At 41.5% G+C, this 24,560-nt stretch overlaps 1 protein-coding gene and 1 long non-coding RNA gene across 3 annotated transcripts in view; one reads left to right on the top strand and one right to left on the bottom strand.

The window, feature by feature from the left end:
* Positions 1-8,575, top strand: part of LOC310912651 — a 15,630-nt gene extending 7,055 nt beyond the window's left edge. The window contains exons 5-7 of the long non-coding RNA XR_014590695.1: positions 2,497-2,721; positions 5,349-5,495; positions 5,758-8,575. This is a non-coding gene — a long non-coding RNA (uncharacterized lncRNA). The remainder of the gene's footprint in view (positions 1-2,496; positions 2,722-5,348; positions 5,496-5,757) is intronic.
* Positions 8,576-9,241: 666 nt separating this feature from the next.
* On the bottom strand, positions 9,242-24,338 carry LMO4 (LIM domain only 4). 2 transcript variants are annotated; one of them, XM_083867384.1, is made up of 5 exons: positions 23,917-24,311; positions 21,479-21,717; positions 14,566-14,662; positions 14,056-14,211; positions 9,242-9,961 (listed from the first exon to the last, which is right to left on the bottom strand). In XM_083867384.1, the coding sequence occupies exons 2-5, from the start codon at positions 21,712-21,714 to the stop codon at positions 9,953-9,955; spliced, it is 498 nt and encodes a 165-aa protein (XP_083723510.1). In that variant the 5' UTR covers positions 21,715-21,717; positions 23,917-24,311; the 3' UTR covers positions 9,242-9,952. The 2 variants fall into 2 exon arrangements, with proteins under 2 accessions (XP_083723510.1, XP_083723509.1); XM_083867383.1 differs by lacking the exon at positions 9,242-9,961 and having other exon boundaries at positions 12,132-14,211; positions 23,917-24,338.
* Positions 24,339-24,560: the final 222 nt, after the last annotated feature.

Below are 24,560 nucleotides of genomic sequence, written 5' to 3'. Positions count from 1 at the left end.
AGCAGGTAGGTTTTATATTCACTGGCCTTGGGCTGTGGCTCAGGATAGTGCTTGGAAAGACCTATGCATGCAAGAAAAGAGGTGTGGAACCAGCTTGGTTTGTGCTTTAAACCACATTGTAGAGATATGGAGAGGTTCAGGCTATGACTAATCATTCTTTTGCTAGCCCAAAGTAATGCACAATGAAGCTGGGCAGGTGGGATTAAAATATGCCCTTGCCAAATATTCGCTGTGAATATTTGCTGAATAATAGGTCTGTTGAGTTGTTCATGTTGTTATAAACATCTTAGAAAGTAAAGATTATTTAAAAGGAAATGTCAGAAAAAAGAGCCTGCCCCTCTTAACTGTAACAGTGACAAGTATGTCTGCCCTTCTCCACAGCTCCTCCAGCAATCAGTGGAACTATTAATTAACTTGAGGCCAGTCCTGGCCCATTGGGAGCATGGCAGGATCCATGCAAGGGGGCAGAGGAAGATACGGGCTCACATTCCAGCAAAGATGCCCACAGAGGGATGTGCTGCCCTCTAAGGAGCTATCAGGTCCCACTGACACTGCTGCCTTCTAACATGGATGCTCTTCAGCCTGCATCAGTCATCCATAGGACACGGCCTTTTTCATACCATCTTCCCCACACAGGGCTGAGGTTCTTATGGGAATACTGTCTATCTGTAGGTGTTCCTACCTGTGCTTGTGGTGGGTGCTGATTCTCAGGTGAGCTACAGACCACTGATTAGGTGCACTCCCATACCACTGGTGAGCAATCACAGCACACCAGTTTGGACAACCATGTGTTCTCTGAGCCCTGTTGCACTGTGCAGTAATTAAAAAGTCATGAGTCCTATTTAAATATAGGGCATTCTGTCCTAAACCTTCGAGTGCCTGTGGGTGTGAGTAAGCTCATTCTCCAAGGATGTTCTCTGGTCTGTGTACATACACCAGCTTCATCAAAAGGATGTAGGAAATGCCAGATCCAGATATACAGATTCCACTTTTTTTTTTTTTAATACATCATTGATCAGTCCAGGGATGGCAAAAATTAATAGTAATGAGCTAATTACTATACCAGCTGCCTACAAAGCGGGGTCCTGTAGGCAGACTCCTTCTGCCCATTTGCCTGCTGGTTAAACCACCACTCTAGAAATTATAAAACAAAACTTTTTTCCCTTCATAAACATCTATCAGCGTCACCTTAATATGGCCCACAGCACCAACACTGCCTAGCTTTTAAGTTCTCAGAATCCAGCCAGAATCTCCCCTAGCACATTATAACACATTTTACTGGCTTGAGCAGGGTAAAACACAGCCGTCTCCTCAAATGAATGGCTGGTGAGCTCCAGCAGCCCCTGCACAAGACTGGGCTCACCATCTGTGTTCCTCCCAACGTCCGAAGCCCGTTCACAACTGCCAGCCCTTTGAAAAGCCAGCCTGTTTTTCTGATTGATTCACTTTTTAATGAACTGGGAAAGCCTGTGAACTTAAACCCTGACACCTCCACCTCCCTGCCTTCCTAGCCATCCCTGCAGCAATGTACTGATTATATTTCAAGTTATTATGGGATTAATACAGCTGCCCCCGGTGCCTCTTTCCCCTGAACTTCATCAATAAAAGTTGTGTCCTAGTCTTACTCTGGTTAGTTCAGTTTCTTCCTGAATCTCTCCCTGTAACCTGTGACGTGTTGGCAAGGCTGTGTCATATCAGCCCTTTAAAGCTGCCAACGCTGCTGATGTTTAAAACCTACTTGTGTCACGGCCTTGCATAAGCTTTGTGTATTTAAGAGGACATCTTGAGCTCTGCTATGCACCGCATCAGCTCTCTAAGTGGGTAGCACATACTTAGCAGTATTGAAAATAATGAAATAAGATAATCCACCAAAAAACTTAAATAGATTGTGCCAGTGTCATCTTTCTTTGAATTCGCTGTAGAGCTATAAAAAAGTACTTTACGCAGGCAAGTTCAACAGAAGAAAAAAATAAGATGTGGGGGCGAAAGACCTGCACCCAGCAGAGTCCAGCTTTTCATTGACAGCATTTCTTTATACAGTATAAGCTTTAGGTTTACTTTTCTTGGTGGTTTATAGGTTAGGTTTTTTTCCCCCTCCAAGAATACTATTTTCTAAAAACATCATTAAAAATGTAATTAACTGGCTTATTCTTTGGAATGTCTGCAGTTGTTTACAAAAGAATTGCCACACAAGCTGCCACCTTCCACTGTGTTGAAGCAGGGAGTGATGTTCTTGTTTACAACAGGGCATCAATTTCACAATATATTTAGTTTTGGTACAAGTTACATATAAAATTCTTACTGAGTTTAATGTTGCAGCAAATAACATATATAGTAAGTGAGTAGGATTTATCACTGGCTGTAATGTCGTTGTACATATTTAAAATATATACGGTGAATGATATATACACACACACATGCAAACAAAATGGAAATATATTTAGTTTAAGAAGTGATGAATTGTGCTTGCTTTCATTATTCTCATTTTGTATGTAGGAGAACGGAGATCAAGCACATCCATGAAAAGGGTGGCTGGTTGGGATCGCATCTGTGAAGCAGCACAGTCACCAAGGAGCAGGTTGGAGAAGAAACAGCACTTTTGTACCCATGGCATGAGACAGGGGGGCCCTCAGGAGTCAGGCACCTGCTGTGGTTGGTGGGATACAAACAAACCCCATGGAGTCCCAAGATGCTCCCACAAAGCATAAAATATCTATCCAGGTAAAACACTTCCCCCAAGATGTTTTATTCAAGCTTTTTTTTAAAAGAAGGAAGTGTAATTTTCCCCTTTAAATTCTGTTTTCTTTTTCTCCCCCCCTGTTTGGTCTCTCCCATAAACACAGAGGCCAGAAGGCTATGCTTAAATAATTCATCTACAAATTTGCAATATCTTTTTGAACTATAGCAATTAAACGGAAAATAGAAAAATCAGCTCAGCATCCTGTTTGGATGTAATTAAAGGTATAATCTGTTCCATTTGAATACCTCAGTGCTTACCCTTCTTAAAACAACAAATAAGAATAGTAGCTCATTTGCAATATGCTTTTTTTTTTTCAAGTCAGCTAAAAAGACTAACTGATGAAGCAAGAATAATAATTTTTAAATGTGGCATAAGCACAAAAATACCAACTACAGCTTTCAAATGATTACTGCAGATCTCAAGTGTGATGAGAGTTCAGTAACAAGGGGTATAAGCTTTATGGCAAAACACTGAAATCTTCCACTATTTGCTATCAGCATCTTGATATGGCTGATATAATTACCTATCAAATACATCAGTGGAATGAATATCAGACAATATCCAAAAATATGTAAGTGGGATACATATCAGCTCAGTCTTTTAGGGGCTGTTTGATCTTAACGTTTTTTTCTAAGAATAAAAGACAAATACCGCATTCGTTGCCCCTTTGTTTTCTATAAGCAGCTGAAGGTTTTACAGCATAATGAAGTTAGCCTATTAATGGCTGTCTTATCAATTTTAGCTGGATTCTTACCCTCCTGCTGGACATTTCTTCTCTGCTCAAAGAAATTGAAGTCAGGTGTAAAGTTAATATCTGCCTTGTTCATTTATTCATATTGTAAGCAATCAAGATTTCCCCAAATCACAGGGCAATCTCTTGCCTTTCGAGAATTAATATAGGTCCCGTTCTCTCAACTTAGTTTAACAAAACAACTGGCATAGGTTCAATGGAAGCAATGATTATTCTGAGAGGTTATGGTGAACCACAGAAGTTGTTAGCGAGAACCTTGCTCGTAAGATCCCCTAAGAGGAAAAGTATATGGATATTTCAAAATGTAATTAACAGCATATTCCAACAATGTGAGAAAGAAACATCATCTGATTCATCTGCAGAGGAATCTGATTGCACAGGGAGAGCTTTGGCTTGCCCAGCAGCCACCACTAGGAGCAAAGGACATGCTGAGCACCAGCGGGGACCCCTCACCAGTGCTGAGAAGGCTCTGGCTGTGGGGCTCCTTCCATGCTGTCCATGTCACTCTGCTCAACAGCACAGTGCTCTCCTCATGGGCAGTTTTGGTGGGGCCAGCGCCCAACCAGGAAGAACAACTTTTTTCAAAATGTCCATTTTTTCTCCACTGTACTCTCTCCAAAAAATTCTTTTGGGGCAGGAATGTCTCAAGCCTAACTTTGGTCTTAATGCTACAGTTTGTAGGACTGTTTCAACAAAATTGTTGAGGGTTTTTGTTTTGATTTTGGTTTTTTAAAGTTAATTACATAGCAGCCAATAGAAACAATTCTAAAAAGCAGAACATTATGTTTTTTAAACATTTTGATAATTAAAAATAAAAGCAATTTTCAAGCTTCAGCATTTGTAAGCTCAGGTGAATAATGTAGCAGAGGACTGATTTAAGAAGATAAAATGATCTCAAAAACATAAGAGCGATATTACACACGAGAACAAAACAGCACAATGGTCTACACGGTCTCCATTATGACGATGAATATGAGAGAACTTTCAGCTTACATTTGCTGCAAGTTAGCACCTGCTAAAATTTCCAGCCTTCCTGGGCTGCATGCTCTGCTGCTTGAAAGCCCAGGCCCTTTTCAGGACTGGTCCTTCAGGGGCCTTCAGTGGACAAGCCTACATGTGAGTAGGGTAAAAAAAGCCTCTGGTGAGCCACCCCCTATTACCCCCTTACATCCTATTGCCTCCTCCTCTGAGCTGTGCAGCCTCCTGCACACCAAAAACATTTCAGTGAGCTTAATGCTAGAACTACGGTTAAAAGAAGCACAACAGCAGAACTCATTAAAAAATACCCACAGAGGAAAGAAAAAATTCCTCAACACACTAGCGTCTGTCTCCAGTAAACAGGGCTCTTTTCAGGCCTTGGGCTCAGACATAAGACCACTCTACCAGGGTGAATGAATTACTGTCAGCTGGGCCATTTTCACTTAGGTTTAAGCACAGGCATTTTACCTGCCATTTGCCAGGAGCCAAGAGCTGCTCAGGTGGCATTTGTTATCCATGTGTCACCTGAGCAGCAAACCTGCAGCAGTTTCCCCAGCAGCAACCACCCACCCTATGGGTCACACTGCAGGACCCCAGCCTTCACCCCCACAAGGAACATCTCTCAGAGACAAGAATCTGTGCCTAAATGAAGCAATGCTTATCTCATGCATGCCACAGGTGTGATGTCATCCCCTCTGGCAGAGGAACCAGGATGTCTACAGCCTCCACTCTACAAAAATGCAGGAACTAAAGTTAACATGTATCAGACTCTGTTAAACGATGGTGATAATTAAAAAACAAAATTACCACTACAAGGTTAATTCCTCTCTGAGTTCTTACAAACAAGTTTGTAATTTGCACCAAAAATTTACATTTCAGATTTCAAGTCAACCAGGAATGTTACAAGCTTGGCCAGTGACTCCAGGCAGTGGCTGGTGGGTTCTGTGAAGCCTAGGGGCAAGAGCACTGTGGCTTCCCAGGAATATCACAAGCAAATAGTTGCCAGCAAACCCCAGGTGCACACAGGTAAGCCCATCGGATTGCTTTAAACTCTCATCCCTTGTAAGAGCATCAAAATAATCACCGTGTCAGATAAACTTCTGCTTTTTATTAAAAAAAACCCCAAACAAAACAAACCAAACTTATAAGGTAATTGATTGCTTTCTTCTAGTCTTTTATTAGTTATGATTAAGGAGCTATAGTAGCCCTGTTTACACAGCTCTAACAAGTCAGGACCTGCAGAACGTTATTGGCTTGGGGCCCACAACTTGCCGTCCATTCTCAACAGAATCAATCTGGAGCTGAAAACATCCCCGTAGGAAGTGTACACATCCCTGCTTATACAGGAACAGAAACAGCAATAACTTCAGGTCCTGTAAGCTGCAAGTTCAACTTACAGAGATCAGCCCTGACTTGTCATCGCTCTCAGCATGTTGGTGATGAGATCAGAGCACTTCACCAAGGACTCATACTTCTAGCTTGACAAGGGACAGAGGTGAGCGTGTTACACCTCACTGTTACTCGCCTCCCCAACTGCAGAAAGGAATCGAGAGCTCCTCTGTTTAACATGCAGTCATAGCACTGCCAATCTAAAATGGCTGATCAGTAATACTTTAATTGCAGTTTCATAGAAACAAATTGCTATTTAATTGCAATAAGCTTGTCTGTGGCTTAGCTGGACTGACAGTAGGCGTACACCTGGTAGTAACAGTAACAAGCAGCAACAAGGGTTATCTGGTACTGCAAGTATAGGAGTCTCAGGCAGTGCCATCAAACCCAGAACACAATTTCACACTGATTAAATGTAACACTTAAAAGAAATGTATAATATATAAATTTCCTATTCTCTATTTGGTTTTTAATTTAATAGAGCTGTTCAGAATTGGTACTTTGCAAAAAACTGCACACTTCACATACAACTACCAGCAAAATACCTTGATAGAAGATTTAAATTGAAATGATCTTTTGAAATCACAGAATCAGGTTGGAAAAGACCTCTGAGCTCATCGAGTCAAACTGAACACCACTGTTTCAACCAGACTGTGGCACTCAGTGCCATCTCCAGTCTTCCCTTAAACACCTCCAGGAGAGGTGACTCCACTGCCTCGACAGCAAGGCATACTCTGCCAGTATGTGAGTTTGTGGGGTTTTTTTAGTATTTACCCTAATGTTAGGTGATGCAAATTTTATCAGTGTTAACTAACAGGGAAAAGGGAGACAAACTCAGTGTGGTTAATATTCTGAAGATGTGACTTAATTTCATAGGCTTCATTTTGTTAAGACATTCTCATTTTATATTTCATAAGATACTGCATAACCTGTTAAAATATTTAAAGATAAATCATGTAGGACTGAAAAGACAGTATCTTGTTGCAAACAGAATTTGGTTTGGAAAGGCTTAATGTCCCACTGCCTGCCAGGATGCGTAAATCTCATAACTAGACAGCTGGATAGGTAAAAACATTAAACCCATTTAGAGGGCAATCTTTTTACAAAATTGTTTCATTAATAAGAGTGACAATTTATATGATTGAGATGTTTAGATGCAGTATAGACAGAGCATTTTATCCAGGTTCATGAAGATGATTTCAGATTAGTAATATTTCCTTTGATTCTTTTTTTAACAGCGTTCATTTTTGAAAGTAAGGGAAGCTCTTACTGAATGATTATTTGACTTTTCAGCAGGACTAAATGCAAAGGGTGTATTTCAGCCTCAGTGCAGCAAATACATGTGATAAAAGGTGAACATGTATGTGTTTTTCTTTACAGATCTCCTTAAAAAGAAGTTTTTCATATAAGGACAAATCTAAGTGTTTCCAGTAGGCCTTCTGCCCACACCTACCGTCCCCATTACAGCTTGTTTCATTGTGTGAAATGCCTCTGGATTCGAGAAAGTGTTTTACCTACAGCAAGAATACTACTTAAATATGTTCTATTGTATATTCATAGCTCCATTAGTCCTCCTGCAATTTAGCACATCAAAGCAAAGGCTTCATCACTTGCATGTGGATTATGCTAACATGAGTGACATTTGTAATCTTATAGGTCTGCAACTTAAGAAATGCTTTTAAAGTAAGCTATTAAATAGGTAGCTGTGCTTTACAAATGAGTCATATAATAGTTTATTTAAAGCTGTTAATGAACTTCAACCTCTACATCACTAAATGCTATACTACATTACTTACTAGAAGTTATTAGCTATCTTCTTAGCACTTCTAGGTTATATTGGACAACCAAAAATCTGTACATGTTAGATTTAAACACTGTACCTTGAGTGCTTATACTGAAAGAATATAAAAAGATGTCTACAGTCTCACTAATACTTGAATTCTATATTCATATGACTTCAAGTGTCTTTTCAAAGATATTGAAGCAGCACAATTTGCAGGACTCTGAAGACTTTAATGCCAGATCAAAAAGCTTAGAAACTTATTTAAAATACCCACAAGTGCATTTAATTAAAAGTCATAGTGTCAGTCATTTATGTTGTGCTTTATATGTTATGCAAGTAGTCTTTTGTCTTTACTGTCTGATACTGTACGTTGCTACATTTTCTCTCCTCTGAAACAATGCTTCTTCCTCAAGCACTGAAGTGTTAAAATAAGAAATTCAGCAGCCCACCAATATACTAGAGGTCATGAAGTAGAATCTGAAACAAAAATATCTGCTGTTGGTTGTTTAGACAGATAAATCTATAAATCAGCTTTTTGTGTATTGGCATCACAAAAAAAATAAGTCAAGCTCACTCCATAACCAAGCAGCTGAGCAGTGAACACCTTCTCAAAAACAGATTTAAACAAAATAATGATGTGTTGTGAATGTATTAGTTTCCTATAAAAGTAGAGTATTGCTTAATATTGATTTGCTTTGAATTGCTGCAAAGGCAGATTCGTTGCTTGCAGGCTCCTGACTGAAGGCATACAGTGGACAGCCACAGATCCATGTTAGTATTCTTCCTAAAAACATGAAAAGTCAGATTTTTTTTCTTTTTTCAGAAGTATACTGCACAGATCCACCACAGAACAGCTGATGGGAAAAACATGCAAAATGAAGCTGCTCTCTTTTTAAGCTTAAAGGTGGCTCTGCTGCTTTATGGGAAGGTGGTTTTTGTTTGTTTGCTTTCAGAGAACAGATCATAGTTTGAGATCAGCTAGTTCTTAGAAACAGCCCAGGAAACAGGTTTTTCTTTCCTTAAGATTACCAGTATTGAAAAGTTAAAGTCTCTTACCCCAGCAAACACAACTTTATGTTGTTCAGATCAGAATAGCTATTGTGTTCTTTTTCATGAACACTCAATTCTAGTGCTCAGCATGAGGTACAGACCTTTCGTTGGCTTTTATTTTTTTGACCCCTTATGGTATATTCATATCCTCTTATGTTTGCATGCTCAGAGACACAGGCACATCCTTAACACAGAAGGAACTGGAAAGAAAGAGACCACAGTACCTCTGTGTGTGCTGTAATTCACTGCAATAGGAATTGTAACGTACTTGCTGTAACCAGAATTAAGAATCTCCGTGAAAAAAAAATGTAATTTTGAAGGAGTACTCGTTATCCTTGCCACAAGTAACACAGTCAAGTAGTCTCTCCTGGCATAAGACAAAAGAAAAAATCCAAACCAAAACCCTACTTTTAAAGGTAATTGACAATTAAGGTAACGACTATGTAAAATGAAGTTGCAGAATGTTCTGAATGTAATTTTAAAAAAAGCAAAGCTTCTAAAACCCATACTCAGTTTTGTTTTACTTTTTATTATTTAAATACACGATACTAGAGCAAATGTCTCTGAAAATATCACAAATAAAAGATTTTTCTTCATTCAGCAAATTAGAAGTAGGTGAAAATTTCTACACAGTAGCTGCTATGAGCCTGACTTTTTTTTTTTTTTTTTTTTTTTTTTTTTTTTTTTTTTTTTGCCATGGGAAGTAGCAACATTAGGACAAAAACACTTACATGCATACATACATTGTATTTTACAGAGATACAATAAAAGTGTTTGTGATAGAATATCACAAAAGCCACATCTTTATCTCATGTTCAGTTTGATTGAAACACATTTCCTTACAACACTTAAATATACAAAGAGCAAATAGAATGTTGTTAAGGTAAAACACAGGGTACAAACTGGCCAGTGCCCTGCTAATTGTTAATGAGGGTAGAAAGCAGATTTCAATGCTTTTAATTAGCTTCATTAGTCATCTTCCCCACCCGCCCCCCCCCCAAGATGTCCTCCGGTGGATCTTTTTTCATTTTCTCTACAGTCTCCCATTAGCCCAGGTTCATGGAGTCCTTAATGTTCATATTCAGTCATTTTAATACACCAATAAATGTGGGAAGGGCAATCAAGAATAAAGAAGGTGCAATGGTATGGAGCTGGCATTGATGCTAGCTACAAAGGTGACTTGTCTACTTGGAGACATGGGATCCATCTGTGATGAACAAAATTTGAGATGAAGGCACGCATTCTGCATTACTCTGACCTTTTAGCAGACCTGTAAGAAATAAAAATGGGTATCTTAGCTAAATTTGAGATAGGAAACTACAACATGACTGCTTTTGTTTTTCCCTATTCACTAATCTCTTTTTTATTAGACTACTTTCCAACCGTGACTTGATTAAGGCTTTCTACACTGTCCATTCATACTGCTACCGTTTCAACTTTAAATAGCAAAAAGCAAACATCTTTCAGTTTCACTACTAAAGAAAGCAGACATGAGAAAAAAGAGACTACACCAAGAAATAAGTGTACTTTCTGGTAACAAATCATCCAGTGAATAAGGTGGTTTTTCTGGGCCCCGTTTGAAAGAGAAGAACCATTATGCCATGCCTTTGAAGAAGCGAGTAATATGATCTTGTAATTGGAAGAAATAGTGTGTAAAGCAAATATGAAGTACAGCCAATATCCTCCCAAGGCAACTTTGGTTAATATGCTGCATTGCACAAGAGCTAAATATAGATATTTCAGGATTCCCCCTCCCATTTAAATTCCTCATCTGGTACGTTAGTTAATGTTACATAAACATTTTAATATATGAAGTCAAACATGTGCTTTCATACTGGTGTTAATGAATTGTGATAATTAAAAGTGTCTAACTCAATAAAAATCTAAACTTTCATGGATAAAATAGGAATGATCATCCATAGTCTTCAAATACAATCTGTTTGCAATTACCAAAATGAAATAATATATATTAGATTTTTATGGCTTTTAAATGACATTTTGTGCTTCCCAGGAAGTTCTTTTTTCACCCTTTCTCTAAGTTACTAAAAGCCTGAGGTCTATTAGTAACTGCAACCCCCCACTTTCAAGCTAATTAAAGTAGTAGAGGCTTGGAGGTTTAATTCCCCAGAGCCGAAGCTCAGTGTGAGAAAGGTAATTTGTCTGTCCAGAACAAAGATTAGGGAGCAGCCAGCAAGCATATTTAATAAATGAGCATCAAATATCTTCTACTATGGACACAGACAACACCAATTATGTAACTACAAGGGAATTGTTGAGTGATATGTAAACTAGAAGATTTTTAAGATCTTCTCTAAGAGACGTATTGTAACTCATACTTTATTTAAAATAATAGAAGCTGAAGACAAGCATTTGTTACAAACATTGCCAAACAGTGGAAAAATTACACTTTTAGTAGGTGGCAATATTGTTGCAAACAAGAAATACTACAGGAATGCTACCAGTACAAAAAAGGCAGAGAGAATTCTTGACAATACAGCCCCTTCAAATGAAACGGCACACAGGACATCAGAAACTAAGTTTGCACTCTGCAGGCAAGCAGTACTGAGTTTAGAGAAAAAAGGCTTTTTTCAAACTACAGGGCAAGTGATGGGAAGTTGTAATTTACATGTGTGAATTGCCTCAGGGAGGCAAAAGGCAGGAATGGCAAACATCCCTGCATTTGCCTTCTTAAAAAAAAACCCAAGTTTTTAAAATAAGTTAGGCCATGCAACCTTTCCTGCCTGCACCTGTAAACTGCAGTGAGACAAGAGTAAGTTCGTAACTGTCACCTTCATATGCACAACAAAAACGTCTTTTAATGCTGAGAGTGTCCCAATCTCTTTGGTTAAATTTAAAAAACAAACCTGTGGATATTGTGCTATCTCCGTAATCTCTAGTGACAGAATAACATGGAAAATGATTGATCTGTAATCTTTAATAAAAAATATCTGTTACAGCTAATTCTGTTACAGTAGAAGAATATTTTTAATCAGTGGCCCTAAAACATGCAGCTTTCTGGAAAACATCTCCGATGTTAAAATCTTTAGACCGTTAAAAAAGCAAAATATAAAACATAATTCTTTTAGCAACTGCCCATGTAGCTTTAAAAGTTCCCAAAACCTGACAAATACATGAATTATCAACTTATCTCTTTAACTGGGTTTGTTTTCTGGAGTTTCAGTGCTCTGCAATTCCCTTTGAAAACCAGCAGGAGAAGGTTAGAACAATTTCTAGAGAGACTGTATTATAAAGAAAAAAACCCCTCAAATTATGTGTCCCCTCAATCTCCTCCCCAATAGCTGCTCGTGGGCCTCAGGCTCTGGCCACAGCAATGCCACGGCCAGTCAGTGCCAGGGGCTAACAAAAACCTGCTCTCACCATTCTCCCTGCATTCGGCTCCCACCAGGTACCTACGAGCTCTGCAAGCCCAGTCCCCTTTACTTCTCTTTTCCATGTTCTATGTTCCTCATCATGTCTGCTGCTTTTATTGCAACTAAATCATTTTTATGTTTTGCTAAGGCAGAGAAAGAAACTGATAAAACTAAATGACAATTTAGACACCTATTTGAAGTTACATTAAACTTTACATTCGTAGAAGACAAGTGGATAAACCACTCTCAGAATGGTAAACCTTTTACTGCAGTGTATAAAGATGAATGGTTTTACCTATATTTTGAAATGGGATACCTATAAATATTCATTTAACAGAATCACTGCTAGGTAGTCTATATTACAGATTTGTTTCATTAAAATTCACAACAGTATAAATCTATGAATCTTTAACTGTATTTGTACTTCCTTGAGAAGAGGCTGCACATTCTCTTCTAATCTTAATTATCTTTGTTCTGCCTAACTATGTAGCATTTTTGTACTCAATTCTCTCATCACCTCGATTGACAAATTAAGTAAATAAAAAAGGTCCGTGCTTTATTTTGATGTAATTACATTCACAGTATAAGACTTGAAAGAATACTTAAAATTAATCAGTAAATTTATGCACAGAAAAAAAAAAGCAAACACAGATATTGAAATGTAGCAACACAACCAAAAAAAAAAAATCACGTAAATTAAAGAACAGTTTCTGTTTTCTCGGACATATTTCTCCACTGACTAAAAGCACTACAAAATATACTATACACTACAGAATAGATCAGCCCAGCATTTGTCCCAGATTTTTTTTTAATCTTCCGAATTCCTACTTGCAGATAAATGTTATTTTTTGTGATCCTTACAGACATTAATGAAGTTCCTATTGTAAATCTATAAAGAATTACCAACTGAAGTGTGCACTTTTTGTTTCATTGCAATAACTCAGTGCTGTGTGATTGCCTGGGTTAATGATGAAAAAGTCAAATATACTATCAGAGCTGATGGAAAAATCTATCACCAATCTGAAATTAAAATTCATCTGTGGTCAATAAGATTTAATATCCATGCAAGTGGCGCTGTAAAGAGTAAATGAATCAATGTCATCAATACATAATCAGTATGAAATATGATGTGAATAAAATTATGTGCAAGAGTCATACATCCACTCTTTTCTGGACCAGGGTGGAATGAACAGTCTCTTAACTCAAGGTTGACAGTAATTGTTACAAATTAGGCACAGCAGTTATCAAAATGCACTCACTTGCATAGCTTTAGGACTGATTAAGAAGATTAAAATACATCTAAAACTATCTAGTTTCAGAGTTACAAGACAACTGTTGATCAGATTTTTTTTTCTTCTTCTGATCTGTACAGTCATTATTTACTCATTTACCTAGAAACCAAAACTACCAACCACAGAGATACATAATCTCTAGTTGAGCTATTAGTGTTATGGAACAGTAAGAAAATAGCACTTTGGCTTTAAAATCTGAGTTATGACACACAAAACAGGCAAGAAAATACTTCTGAAAGAGCACCCCAGCATGCTTCCTCAACTAAAATCTTAATATTAAAATGAAATACATTAGTTTAGTCCAGGAACCTTCTCTTCACAAGACATTTATTTCCATATTAAAGGATCTGATTTTCCTCCCTCAGAAAACTGCTCTCTTGTAGCCCTTAATTTCAAGATTATAAAATAAAATACTTCTCTTTCTTAGAAGTTTGTATTAATGTATGCTCTCCATTTTGCTTTGTACATATGGAGTTCAACACCTGTACAGATGCACGTGCCCAAACCAAAATAAACTGACTCACCCTATATGTCATATTTAAAAGGTTACTATTTTCTCCCCACACCCTGCGCCTAAATAACTTAAGTTCAGCTACTTAAAGGTCTCTTTGCAGGGGTAGGGAATGTCCACTATTAGAATGAAAAGAAATTGATCTTCATTTAGCTCTAAGAAAGCTTATTAGTAATTGTGGAGTATTCACCTTCTGGTCTGGCAGTAGTGGATTACTCTGAAGTGAATTCAAATGGCCATTGATGAGAGCTGTAGGTCTATCATGTTCACAAAATAAACTGCCATTGATGTAGTGAAACCGATCTCCAGGGACCAGGCGATTCCGGCAGGTAGAGCATGTAAAACACTGGCAAAGGAAAGAGACAGCAAGTGAAACTACAGCACAAATTAAGTATGCTGCAGGTTTGAAAATTACACTTCAGAGACTGCAAGTGCAGTTGAGATATGGAGCTGCTTGGTTTCTAGTATCTCCAAATATGGCATTAGTCTTACCTGTTGGGACTGTGCAGGACATAACTCAAGTAGAGTTTTACAGATTACGAGGGAACAAAGCTACGCACTAAGGAAAGCTTTAAAATAGATACTCCTTCTGGTTATTATTTTGTATTTCATTCATAAGCAGATGCAGGTCTTATACTAAAGAGGCATCGCAGTACTACTCAGCTGCTAAAAATGAAAGTACGCAGAAAAAAACCCTCACCTTAAGATGATAGACATTGCCCTGTGCCCTCATGACCAGCTCACTAGCAGGAATGGACTGTCCACAGGCACTGCAAGCACCACTATTTCCAAATAACCTGAAACAGAGGTGATGATCGTGAATAATTTAATACACAGAAGGCTCTAGGCATTTTTGCACATCACTGCCATGGTTTATTACACAACTATTTCAGACTTCTGACCCCCGTCTTCCAACTTGCTTATGTTTCATAATATGAAAAAGTATATTTTTGTGTAACAACTGGTAGCTTCACCTTACCTTGGATGTGGTTACACAGGATTTAATCAGAAATATTGACTTACACCTCTAGAAACACAAACAATTCTGTACTACACACATTTTATCAGATTACTGGGTTCATCATAAAAAAAAAAAGATACAATTCATGACTGGAGTTTAAATGCATTGTGTCCTTGAAATTATATGAAGAACTCTTTTGTACTTTAATCATATCTTGAGATATGAGTCATCAAAAGGGTTAAGAGGATTTGATTGTATATCTAAGAAGACATCATGCTCAGTGTATTGAAACTCCAGTAAACCTCCATCAGTGCAGAGTTTCCATTAGAAACTCTCTGCTATCCAGGTTGATATATAATGTGTATGGGTTAACCTTTTCAATCATGGTGTCAACACTTTAGATTTGCCTCTGCTCATCTCTTTCATCCTAACCTTCTCTCTCTCTTGATAATGAAATGCTTGCTCCAACTTCCCTCTATCTGCTCCTGAGTCCACAATTTAGATTACTTCATCTCTGCTAGCAACAAACTGAATGAAATTTCGATTTGAGCAGAAAGTAATTTACCGGGATCTGGACCCATTTGTCATCATATCTCTCTGGGTGTTTGCTGTATCACTGCAGTTTTCCTATGCAATCAAATGAGACCACAACATCTGCCATTGGGGGGGGGGCACACGCAGTGGGGGGAGGGGGGAATAGGCAGAAGAGTGGTGAAGAAAAATATATACATAATTCTTCAAATCCATTTAAAGGCACAACGCATCGATTCAAAATATAATACAGTAATGATTATTGAGTTCTACTTTTACAGGCTGCCTTAGCTAGAATTAGAAAAACCTTTATTTGCTTTTGCGCGAGTCTCTAATAGACACAAATATTTATAAAGACTACCACAATTCATTCTGCAGTAAAAAAGGAAACTGAACTAGCTGGCAGGGTCACAGACCCACTTTTCTGCACGATGTAAAACACAGTGATAGGATTTACAAATTAGCGTATTGGTGTCATAATAAATATTAATATTTGCATCCCCTTCCTGTCCAAATAAAGTAATAAAATTCTGTTTGTGTCAACCTAGGACACGCATTACAACAGAATACCCGTAATCTGAATGATTGCAGTGTGCCTCTGTATAAAAATAATTGCTTTGAATTTTCAGAATCTGGGCTTGCAGAGGAGGCTTGTCATGTTCAAACTACTAATTTGCTGTCGCCACTTTATTGAAAATAGCCTGTAAGTTGTTATTAAATGTATCGACTGAACGACAGAGAGAGTAGTAAAACTGCCCCTTAAGATGGCTTTTAATAGGAAGCTGAGAAACAAATTTTGCAGCAGCATCGATTTGAAGAGTTCAATCAAAACTCCATTTCAAAACTAATTAGTCTGAGATCCACGACACATTGACACGTTCTTGCAGAATCACAGCGGTTACAAAGGGAAAGCTGAACTAATACATTGTCAGGACCTCCCGCCAAAGGGACTAAACTGTCTGGAAACTAAAGGTCCATTATTGGGGCATCTTCCAAACCAGGACCAGTTCAGAATAGCTACACGATATACTGAGGTTACCTCTAAAGCATTGCAATATGCATTTCTCTTCCTTCAGCATTACTAGTAAAGAAGTTGGCACTAAAGACAGCACACGGAAAGGGCTGTGAGAGGAGGCAGAAAGGCACTGCTACATTTCTAGAGCAAAGATCCAACAATCCAGAGTAAGGGGATGGCACAAGGGCATTGCTGGGTAGAAGGGCAAAGATGGACAGATGATGTCAGTTCAGGAGAATCTGAACATGGTGAGCTGTGTCTCATAACCCCCTTCTTCCCCCTGTACAATTGCAGCACCCAACTGAAAACACGGCTTTCAAAATGCTGATCTCATTGCACTACTTGTCTTCCATTAAGCATTCATTGGTTATGCTATTCTCTCTGAACTAGAGTGGTCTCACACCTTGAATGTCTGTGAATTCTAATAAACAGAGTCAAACTAATCCCAAAGCTTTCCACACATTTTAAGTTTTCCCCAGGCACATTCTCAGAACAACTCTACTTTGGGAAGCCACTTTAGCCGAATCTTCTGCTAAAATTCCTAAAAATTACTTACAAACTCAGAACACCTTTCCGTTGTTTATTATTATTAACCAAGAAAATTAAACTTATTTTTCCTTTTCAACTGTTATGAATGGTTTTGCTCTGTAATGCCATTAACAGGAAAAGGTTTTATCTTAAAAAAAATGTTATTTCTCCTTACCAGCAAAGGAAGTCTTCCACATTAACTATTCTTTACTGAAAAAGTTGTTTTGCATGGTTTCTGGGAAGCTGGAGAGCTAATTATCTAACCAGGGGGACTGTCCAGGACAGTATTTGATTTAAAAGGCTTGAGGCTTTAGGTGCTCAATTAAGTAGCTATCGGTCTCAGACTGGACTTTAATGGGCTCTTTTCTCTTTAACTGCAGCAATGGGTAGAGATACCCCAGGTCAGGCTAATTAAAGCCAGGGGACTCTTTAATTGTGATGACAGAATTGGTTTCAGTTTCCTCTTTGGGTCCTCAGTCCAAGAAGGTCATTAATATTTCAACATTTGGGCAATGCAATCAATCACAAACATCAAGAGGTTCCCTGTACAGACAAGGCAGCTCTTCTACACTTAGCAGCATTTTACTGAGCCACCTTAAATTAACTACTGTGTGGTTCCAACACAGCATTCCCTGCACCCTCAAATGCTTATAGTTTTTTTTTGTTAATGGGGTTTTTTTGGATGGGGCTTTATCAGAACTTTTTGTAGGAGAGTGGGAATGAAAGCAGCAAGAAATCTTCTCAACCCAGTTTCCCATCTTGCTGCTCAAAATTCAGCGTCAGCAGAAACACGTCTCTAGCAACTTGTACTAACAAAGTAAGGTTCCACTGCTTTCCAAAATCATGGAGACAGATTTAAGCACTCTGATTCTTGCACGACATGGTGCACATTTGTGTCCACGTACATATATCCAAGCCCTAGCAAAGAGAAATGCACATCCAGACCTAGTGATCCAGAAGGAATCAGTGTTTTTGTACATTCCTCACATTTAATCTAAATTCTGCACCAGCTATATTAAATGTAACAAAGAAAGGCAACACAGAAATTACGCCTCAAGCCAAGTCCATTAAAGGTACTTCAGAATAACTAGAGACCAAGCACCTTAAAAGCACCAGAAGCTATTGATACTTAAAAGGGGGGCTGTGCATAATGGCAAGTGCTGCATTAGAGAAGAGGAAGAAAAAAAAAAAAAGGAGAAAAAAAAAAAAAAAACAGCCAAATTACGCTTGGTTAATTCAGAGTAACAGATCTGCCCCCAAGTGAATTGGAGGCCTTGAATTAATTCTGTTATGACAAATCAAGATAAACGTTCCCCCTAAATTGCATGCGATTTAATTAATTTTTGAGATCCTGTTTTTTTTTTTTTTTTTTCCTAGCTAATAGTTCACATGCTCCTGTGCTGTCATTGTGCTTGAGTGGGCAGACTTCAAAGTGATATTAAATAACCAACTATTAGATTTACCTAGCACGTCCTATTGGAAAAGTGCCATTTAATTACCTAGCCTGTTCAATTAAAGGGACAGCATTCCCTGAATATAGCAGCTTGCCGCTGATTACCAGGGAAATGAACTGGCTGCCCGGCGGGCCCCTCCCCGGGCGGCCTCACTGCGGCTGGGCCGGGTCCGGCCGCCCCCCGCCCGGGGCTGCGCTCCCTCCGCGCCGCGCGGAGCCCGGGGAGGGGCGCCGGGCACTGCTGCCCCTTTAAGAGGCGCCCGGGCAGTCTCCCCCTCTCCCCCTTCCCCACCACTCCCTGCTCTCTCTTAGAGGCCAATTTTGTTAATTAAATGTTTTGTTTGCGACGCGGCTCTCATTCATTTCGGACACGTCATTCCGAGCAGATCTAAGCCAGCGACCAGATCTCATTAGATAAAACCTATCAGAACTAAGAGAAAATGGAGGAGACACTAATTAAAGCTTTTAATTGTGCGGATTCGCTGCCACGCTGCTGCTTTATCTGGCATCTCAAGGTTGGGAGGGCTGCGCTCCGCTCCCCTCCCTGAGCGCGCTGCTCGCCGTGGGGAGGGAAGGGAACGGACCCGGGTTTTCACCTCCCTCTTTTCCCAGGAACCTTGGCCTTCAATGAAAGCTGCAGCTGTAGCTCTACGGCCGATTTTTTTCGGGTTTTGGAGGGGAGAAGGAGGGAAAGGGAAATGTTGCGTTGTTTAAGCAACAACAAAAAAAACCCCACAATATACAGCCTCAGACAGCTAAAAAGCTCATTAATAAACGGCCCTGTGGTCTTGGCCTGAAGGAGTCAAGTCCTTTTCACCTGGCGCCTGCCGGGCGATCAATCCTCTTTCCCATTTTGTCAGTCGTGTCCAGCGTGCCCCGACTCTCTGGCTGAGCACTGGGCCCGTGCCTCTGGCCTGGGGAAGAGAACGCGCCTCCACAAAAGCCCGCCGGAAAATTAAAAGGGGAGAAGGATGGCAGAGGGGAAGCAGAGAGACTCGCTGTCAGAGTGGCACTGCCTCCACAACCAAATGTGACCACTTCAAACACAAGAAGGGCAAGGGCTCCAGTCATGCCAGCATGACCCAAGAGGAAGCCTGCACAGTCCACTTCCAGCGGGAAAGCTCCAAGTTAACTCAGCCCTGGCAGCACCAGGCCATCCTACCCCACCTTGAGTGTACAGTGTCCAGTTCAAGTTTCAGCAAGCATCTGTCAGAGTTATTTTTGCAAGTCAAATTACACAGATCTGAAGAGAAGTCAAGCGATAGGACAAGGAGATCAATTCAAACCCCTCATCTGATAAAGCATCCCATTCATAATCGCCTACATTAAAATAAACAAGTATTAATTTTTGGCAACACAAAACCAGAGGACTGCGATAAGCTTGCCTGAACTTGCCTCTGGGACACAGTGGACGCATCTTCTCTTTTTAATTAGTAGCAATCAGACATGAGGGTTTGTTTGATGGTGTTGGTCGAGTGATGAATCTGTACTATTCAGTGCATCTTAACAGTAGAGTCAATTTTTCCACTTCAAACAAGACCCTTTTCCTTACACCGTTCTGCTCTATTTAATTACTATTCTGCCAGGCTTAGGCTTGTTGCTGAGGATGATGACCAAAAACCACCATTAACCCCCCACAATGTGCTGGTTTTTTAGAATTTCTCTCTAAAAATACCGCCAAAACTAGAAAAGCTAAGACTTCAATTCCTCAGACATAGCACAGGACCTGTTCCATGTACTTAACTATGTGAAGCCAAGGCCACGTACCAGGTCAGAGACTGCACCATCAGAGTAACCAAATCCTAACTCCATCCTCTTAACTAAGGTCTCTGCACAATCTGCATCTTCTTAAAACTAAGTTTTACAATATAAGGAAACTTGTAATATTTGATGGCTGTATTCATAGGAGTTTTTTTCTTCAGAAAGTTAAAAAAAAAAAAAAGAACTTCTTGGTCATCAGAAAGAAGGGAAATCCTGGGTTAACTCTTGACATTTACTATTAATGAGGAGCCAGAAGCATTTGAACAGAACACAATTTGTTTTAACTAAGCATTTCTGTGATGCTGGGAAGGTATGGGGCTTTTTTGTTGTTTTTTTAATTACTGAATGTTGAAACAGAACACCTCCTTGAAGCATTCATGTGCATCAGTCTATCAAACCATTTACTCAAATTAAATGTGTAATCCTTCAAAATGCCTCCTTTTAAATTAATGAGTTTAAGTAGCTTGAGTTCACCTGAAAAGATCGTACGGGCACCTGACCTCATGAATTCTTTCTATTAATTATATTGGAAACTTGTTGGAAGGGATACTCTGCATAATCTTACTGTACCCCAACAGATGCGAGATTAGTGAGGCTTAGTTCCCCCCACCCAAATCTGTGAAATTTAAAGCAAACAGCTTCAAAAGAGAAAGAGATAAGAAATAAAGGGCAAGAGCATATACCTCCTCTGCTATCTCCCTGCATTGTCTATACTGAAAGTTAAGAGAAATATCGGTTCAAAGCTTCTCTGTAACAATGCTGAGACAAACATCATACCACTGGGTTTTTTTTGCTATAAGTAGAATCCGTGGCCCTCCAACTGATGGTTAATCAGCTCTTTCACAAGGAGAGCAGAGAATGAGTCATTCTGTTTCCACTCAAAGGAGTTTAAAGGTGCTTATGTAAATATCATAATTAATCAGATACTAAAGGCAGGCATTTCATTATTTAGCACCTCTGCCACAGCCTTATTTAAGCCCTACGATTTTAACATTTACTGTTCAGATATGCACACTTCTCCTTCAACACTACAACAAAGCAGATTAATTTAGCCTCTCTGATTGCTGTTTATTTTTAGTTAGGACTTGTTTTGTGCTGACAAACCACTTTAAAGTTACAGTCGTCGCTCAGCCCCCCCCCCACTCTTTCCTCCACTTGGCAGTGGCAACTGGCCCTGGGCAAGGCGCGAACATCCGCACCCGCACGTCTCTCCCTCCTAATGAAGGAGCCATCCTGAGCCAGCCCACCCCTCTGCCCTGCGGACACCCACCACGAGAAATAAAGGGGGGGGGAAAGAGAAAAATGGAGAAAAATGCAGCGGGAAAGGGGGAAAGCTGTCCTCACCAGCCGGGCCGTCGCCTCACCTGATGTAGTCGGTTCTGCAGAGAATCATCCCGCTCTTGGTGTAGCAGGAGGTGCCGATGTCCCCCAGCTGGGCCTGGCAGCAGGAGCACTTGAGGCAGCGGCTGTGCCAGTAGCTGTCCATGGCGTAGAGCAGGAAGCGGTCGGCGATCTTCCCCCCGCAGCCGGCGCACCTCTTCCAGGAGAGGGAGCCCGCCGTGACCGGGGGCGGCTGCGCGCTGCCGCCGGGGTTCACCATGGCCTGCGCGGAGAGAGGGGCGGGGGCGGGTCAGCGCCGGGCCGGGCCCGCGGCGCTCCGGGCCCTGCGGGGGCAGCAGCCGCGGAGAGCAGCCGCGGGCGGGGGCGCGGCCGCGCAGCTGGCGGGAGCGGCGGGCGCGGGGCGCGGAGAGTGCAGAGAGTGCAGCCCGCCGCCCCCCCGCTCCCGGCTGGTGCAGCTGCAGCTCACAAGTCAGGAACAGTCCCGGGGTTTGTTTTGCTTATGAAAAAAAGTGTGTGAAGAGTGGAGGGAAAAAAAAAAAAAAAAAAAAAAGTTGTGAAACTGGTTTTTCAGTCTAGGAGAGGCTCCGCAGGCTCGGGGCGGCAACGAGGGGCTCCGGACCGGCCCTCGAGGCCTTGGGATTTTATTTTTTTGTAGTTTTATTTTTGAGAACTAAAAACACCCAGAGAAAACACTCCAGATTGAGGACACTGGCCCGAATAATAGATCATTGAACTTTAGGACGCCTGTTAACTTCCTACACAAACATACTCAACTTTTGTCTCGCTAATCTGCCCTTGATCAGCAGTTTAAATGCTAAAGCTTTGTTACTAAAAAAAAAAAAAAAAAAAAAAAAAAAAGTTTACCGACCGTAGGAAGGCAGCAGAGTAATGAAGTGCATCGCTCCGGCTGCGGTTACTCTGGCCGCCCCCGAAACTGCTACTAAGGGCATTTTTCACTTTCTAATAAATGCTTTATGCAAGCAGGACAACCGAGAGATAATATAGGAATCAATTCATAAAGCTTACTCTAAACCGATTAATTTGTTGCCTTCAATCCAGGGTCCAATAAACTCCCGGTGTTCCTCTAGTCACTTATACTATAAAAAGATCAAGTTATTTACTGCCAATTAAGCAGCATGTTTTGTCTTTGTCCTTTGTAAGCCGTATGTGCTCATGCCGAGGCATCTGGCTATCTGCTAAGGACCTTCAGACTGATACGTCCAGAGCAGCGAGGACGAACTTTTCCTGCCACTGGCCCAACTCGGCTGCAGGAGGAGAACTGAAGCCGATTTAAACACACATTTCCTCAGAAAGAGTACCTGGAGGTATGTCCAGTGACCGCACAATAAACCAGGAGAACTGCACCAATTAAGCTGTAACAAAAACCCCGAGACTTTGGAAAGAAAACCACTCTAAAAGCCATTAGCATTGCATTTATCCGAACGCATCGTGTACCTTTATGTAAATTGATTTCTGATGCATTTGTTCAAGGAATTGCCTTTTGTTACAGTTTCCAGCTACAGCCTAATGAATCTGCATTTCCTGCTCCGAGTCTTTAAACCGTTTTCCTATGCTTTAAATCACTTCGGATTTCTTAAAAGAAAGAAAAAGGCTCCATGCCACCACCTTAACCTGTCTTTGTCGAAGACAAATATGTATAAATATAAAATGGGAAACGTTACACTGAGAAAACCATCCAGTAACCCCATTAAGCTAAAGCTCTTAAGGACAAGCAATACCTTAATGCTGATTAAATCTAAAAAGATGAATCAAGAGGACTGACCAGAAAGTGACTCCCTTGATAACTAAGGACGGGCCCTCATCAAGTTTCATTTAGAGTTGGGGGGGGGAAGCTTTTAACTTAAATAGGCTTACTCTAGTAATTACAGAGCCAAGCAATTTAGGTCCTGGGATAGGAGTCAGTGAAACAGAAAGCAGAGCTGCAAGCTAGAGGCAAAATACCCCCTTTTAACAGCGTCTCTGGCGCTTTTTTAATGGAGACCAAGGGAGGGACAAGCGGAGAGCTGGAAATTTGTAGTACAAAAATGGATGCTTAATTCATGTCTTGGTTTTAATTAGGTGATTCACCGAATTTCTCCTGGATTGAAACAAAAGACTGTGTGGGGGGCAGGACGGGAACCAGAGAGGAGAAAAATAGAGAGCTCACTTTGATCTTTTCTGCCACTGTTTCAGAACAGTGTTTACTACGGGGAAAGCGGGTGCCCCAGCCTCCCCCAGCCACCCCCCCGTCCCCTCCATTCACGGCCGAGGCCGGCAGAGCCCTTTCCCGTGGCGGCTGGGGAGGGGGGCAAGGGAAGGAGGGAAGGCTCCGGCGGCCGCCAGGCTTTGTACGGGGCCCGCGACAATGCCCGGGGCCCGCGGCCCCTGGGCCCGGCGGGACGGCGGGAGGGCACCGCGCTCACGAACGCTCCAAACGCGGGGAGCCACCGGCACTTCTTACCTGCTTCCCCTCTATATTGCAGGAGGCCGGGGAGCGCCGCTCGGGGTGCCTGAAGAGGTCTTCTTGCAAAGAAACAAACACGGCACTCGCCCTCTCGCCGGCTGGAGGGAGCCCCCCGCCCGGCAAGGGGCAGCCCAGGCTGGAAAAATATAGATATTGCTATGAGAGGCGTCTGCCCGGGTCCTTCCTCCGGCTCCCGCTTCCCGGGAGGGGAGCTGCAGAGCTCGGTCCCCGCCGCTGAGCCGCACAGGCAGGGCGCCGCCGCCGCTCGCTGCTGCAATCGCCGGGCAAGTTTGGCAATGTGGCTTCACTTTGTGCCGCTTCCCCCCCGCTCCCCCACCTCCGCCCCCTCTCCGGGCTGCGGCGGGGACCGAGCCTCCCGCGGCGCGGAGCCGGCCGGCCGGGCCCTCCGGAGCGCCTCAGCGGAGCGGGCGAGTTTGAGCGGGGCCGGGCGCCTCAGCGGAGCTGCTGCCGGGATCCTGCGGCGGCGGCGGCGCTGGCGGGGCGCGGGGGGCGGCCCTTGTGCCCGTCTGAGCGTGAGGCTGCAAGTGCGTGTGTGCCCGCACGGTGCGCGTGTGCCCGCTGCCCTCACACATGTGTTACTGACAGAGCAGAATCCCAACTACACTCCGGCTCGGCGCCCC

This window comes from Zosterops lateralis (genome assembly GCF_965231275.1).
Source record: "Zosterops lateralis genome assembly, chromosome: 9".
Taxonomy (NCBI): Eukaryota; Metazoa; Chordata; class Aves; order Passeriformes; family Zosteropidae; genus Zosterops; species Zosterops lateralis.
This window is presented reverse-complemented; position numbering and strand designations above follow the sequence as displayed.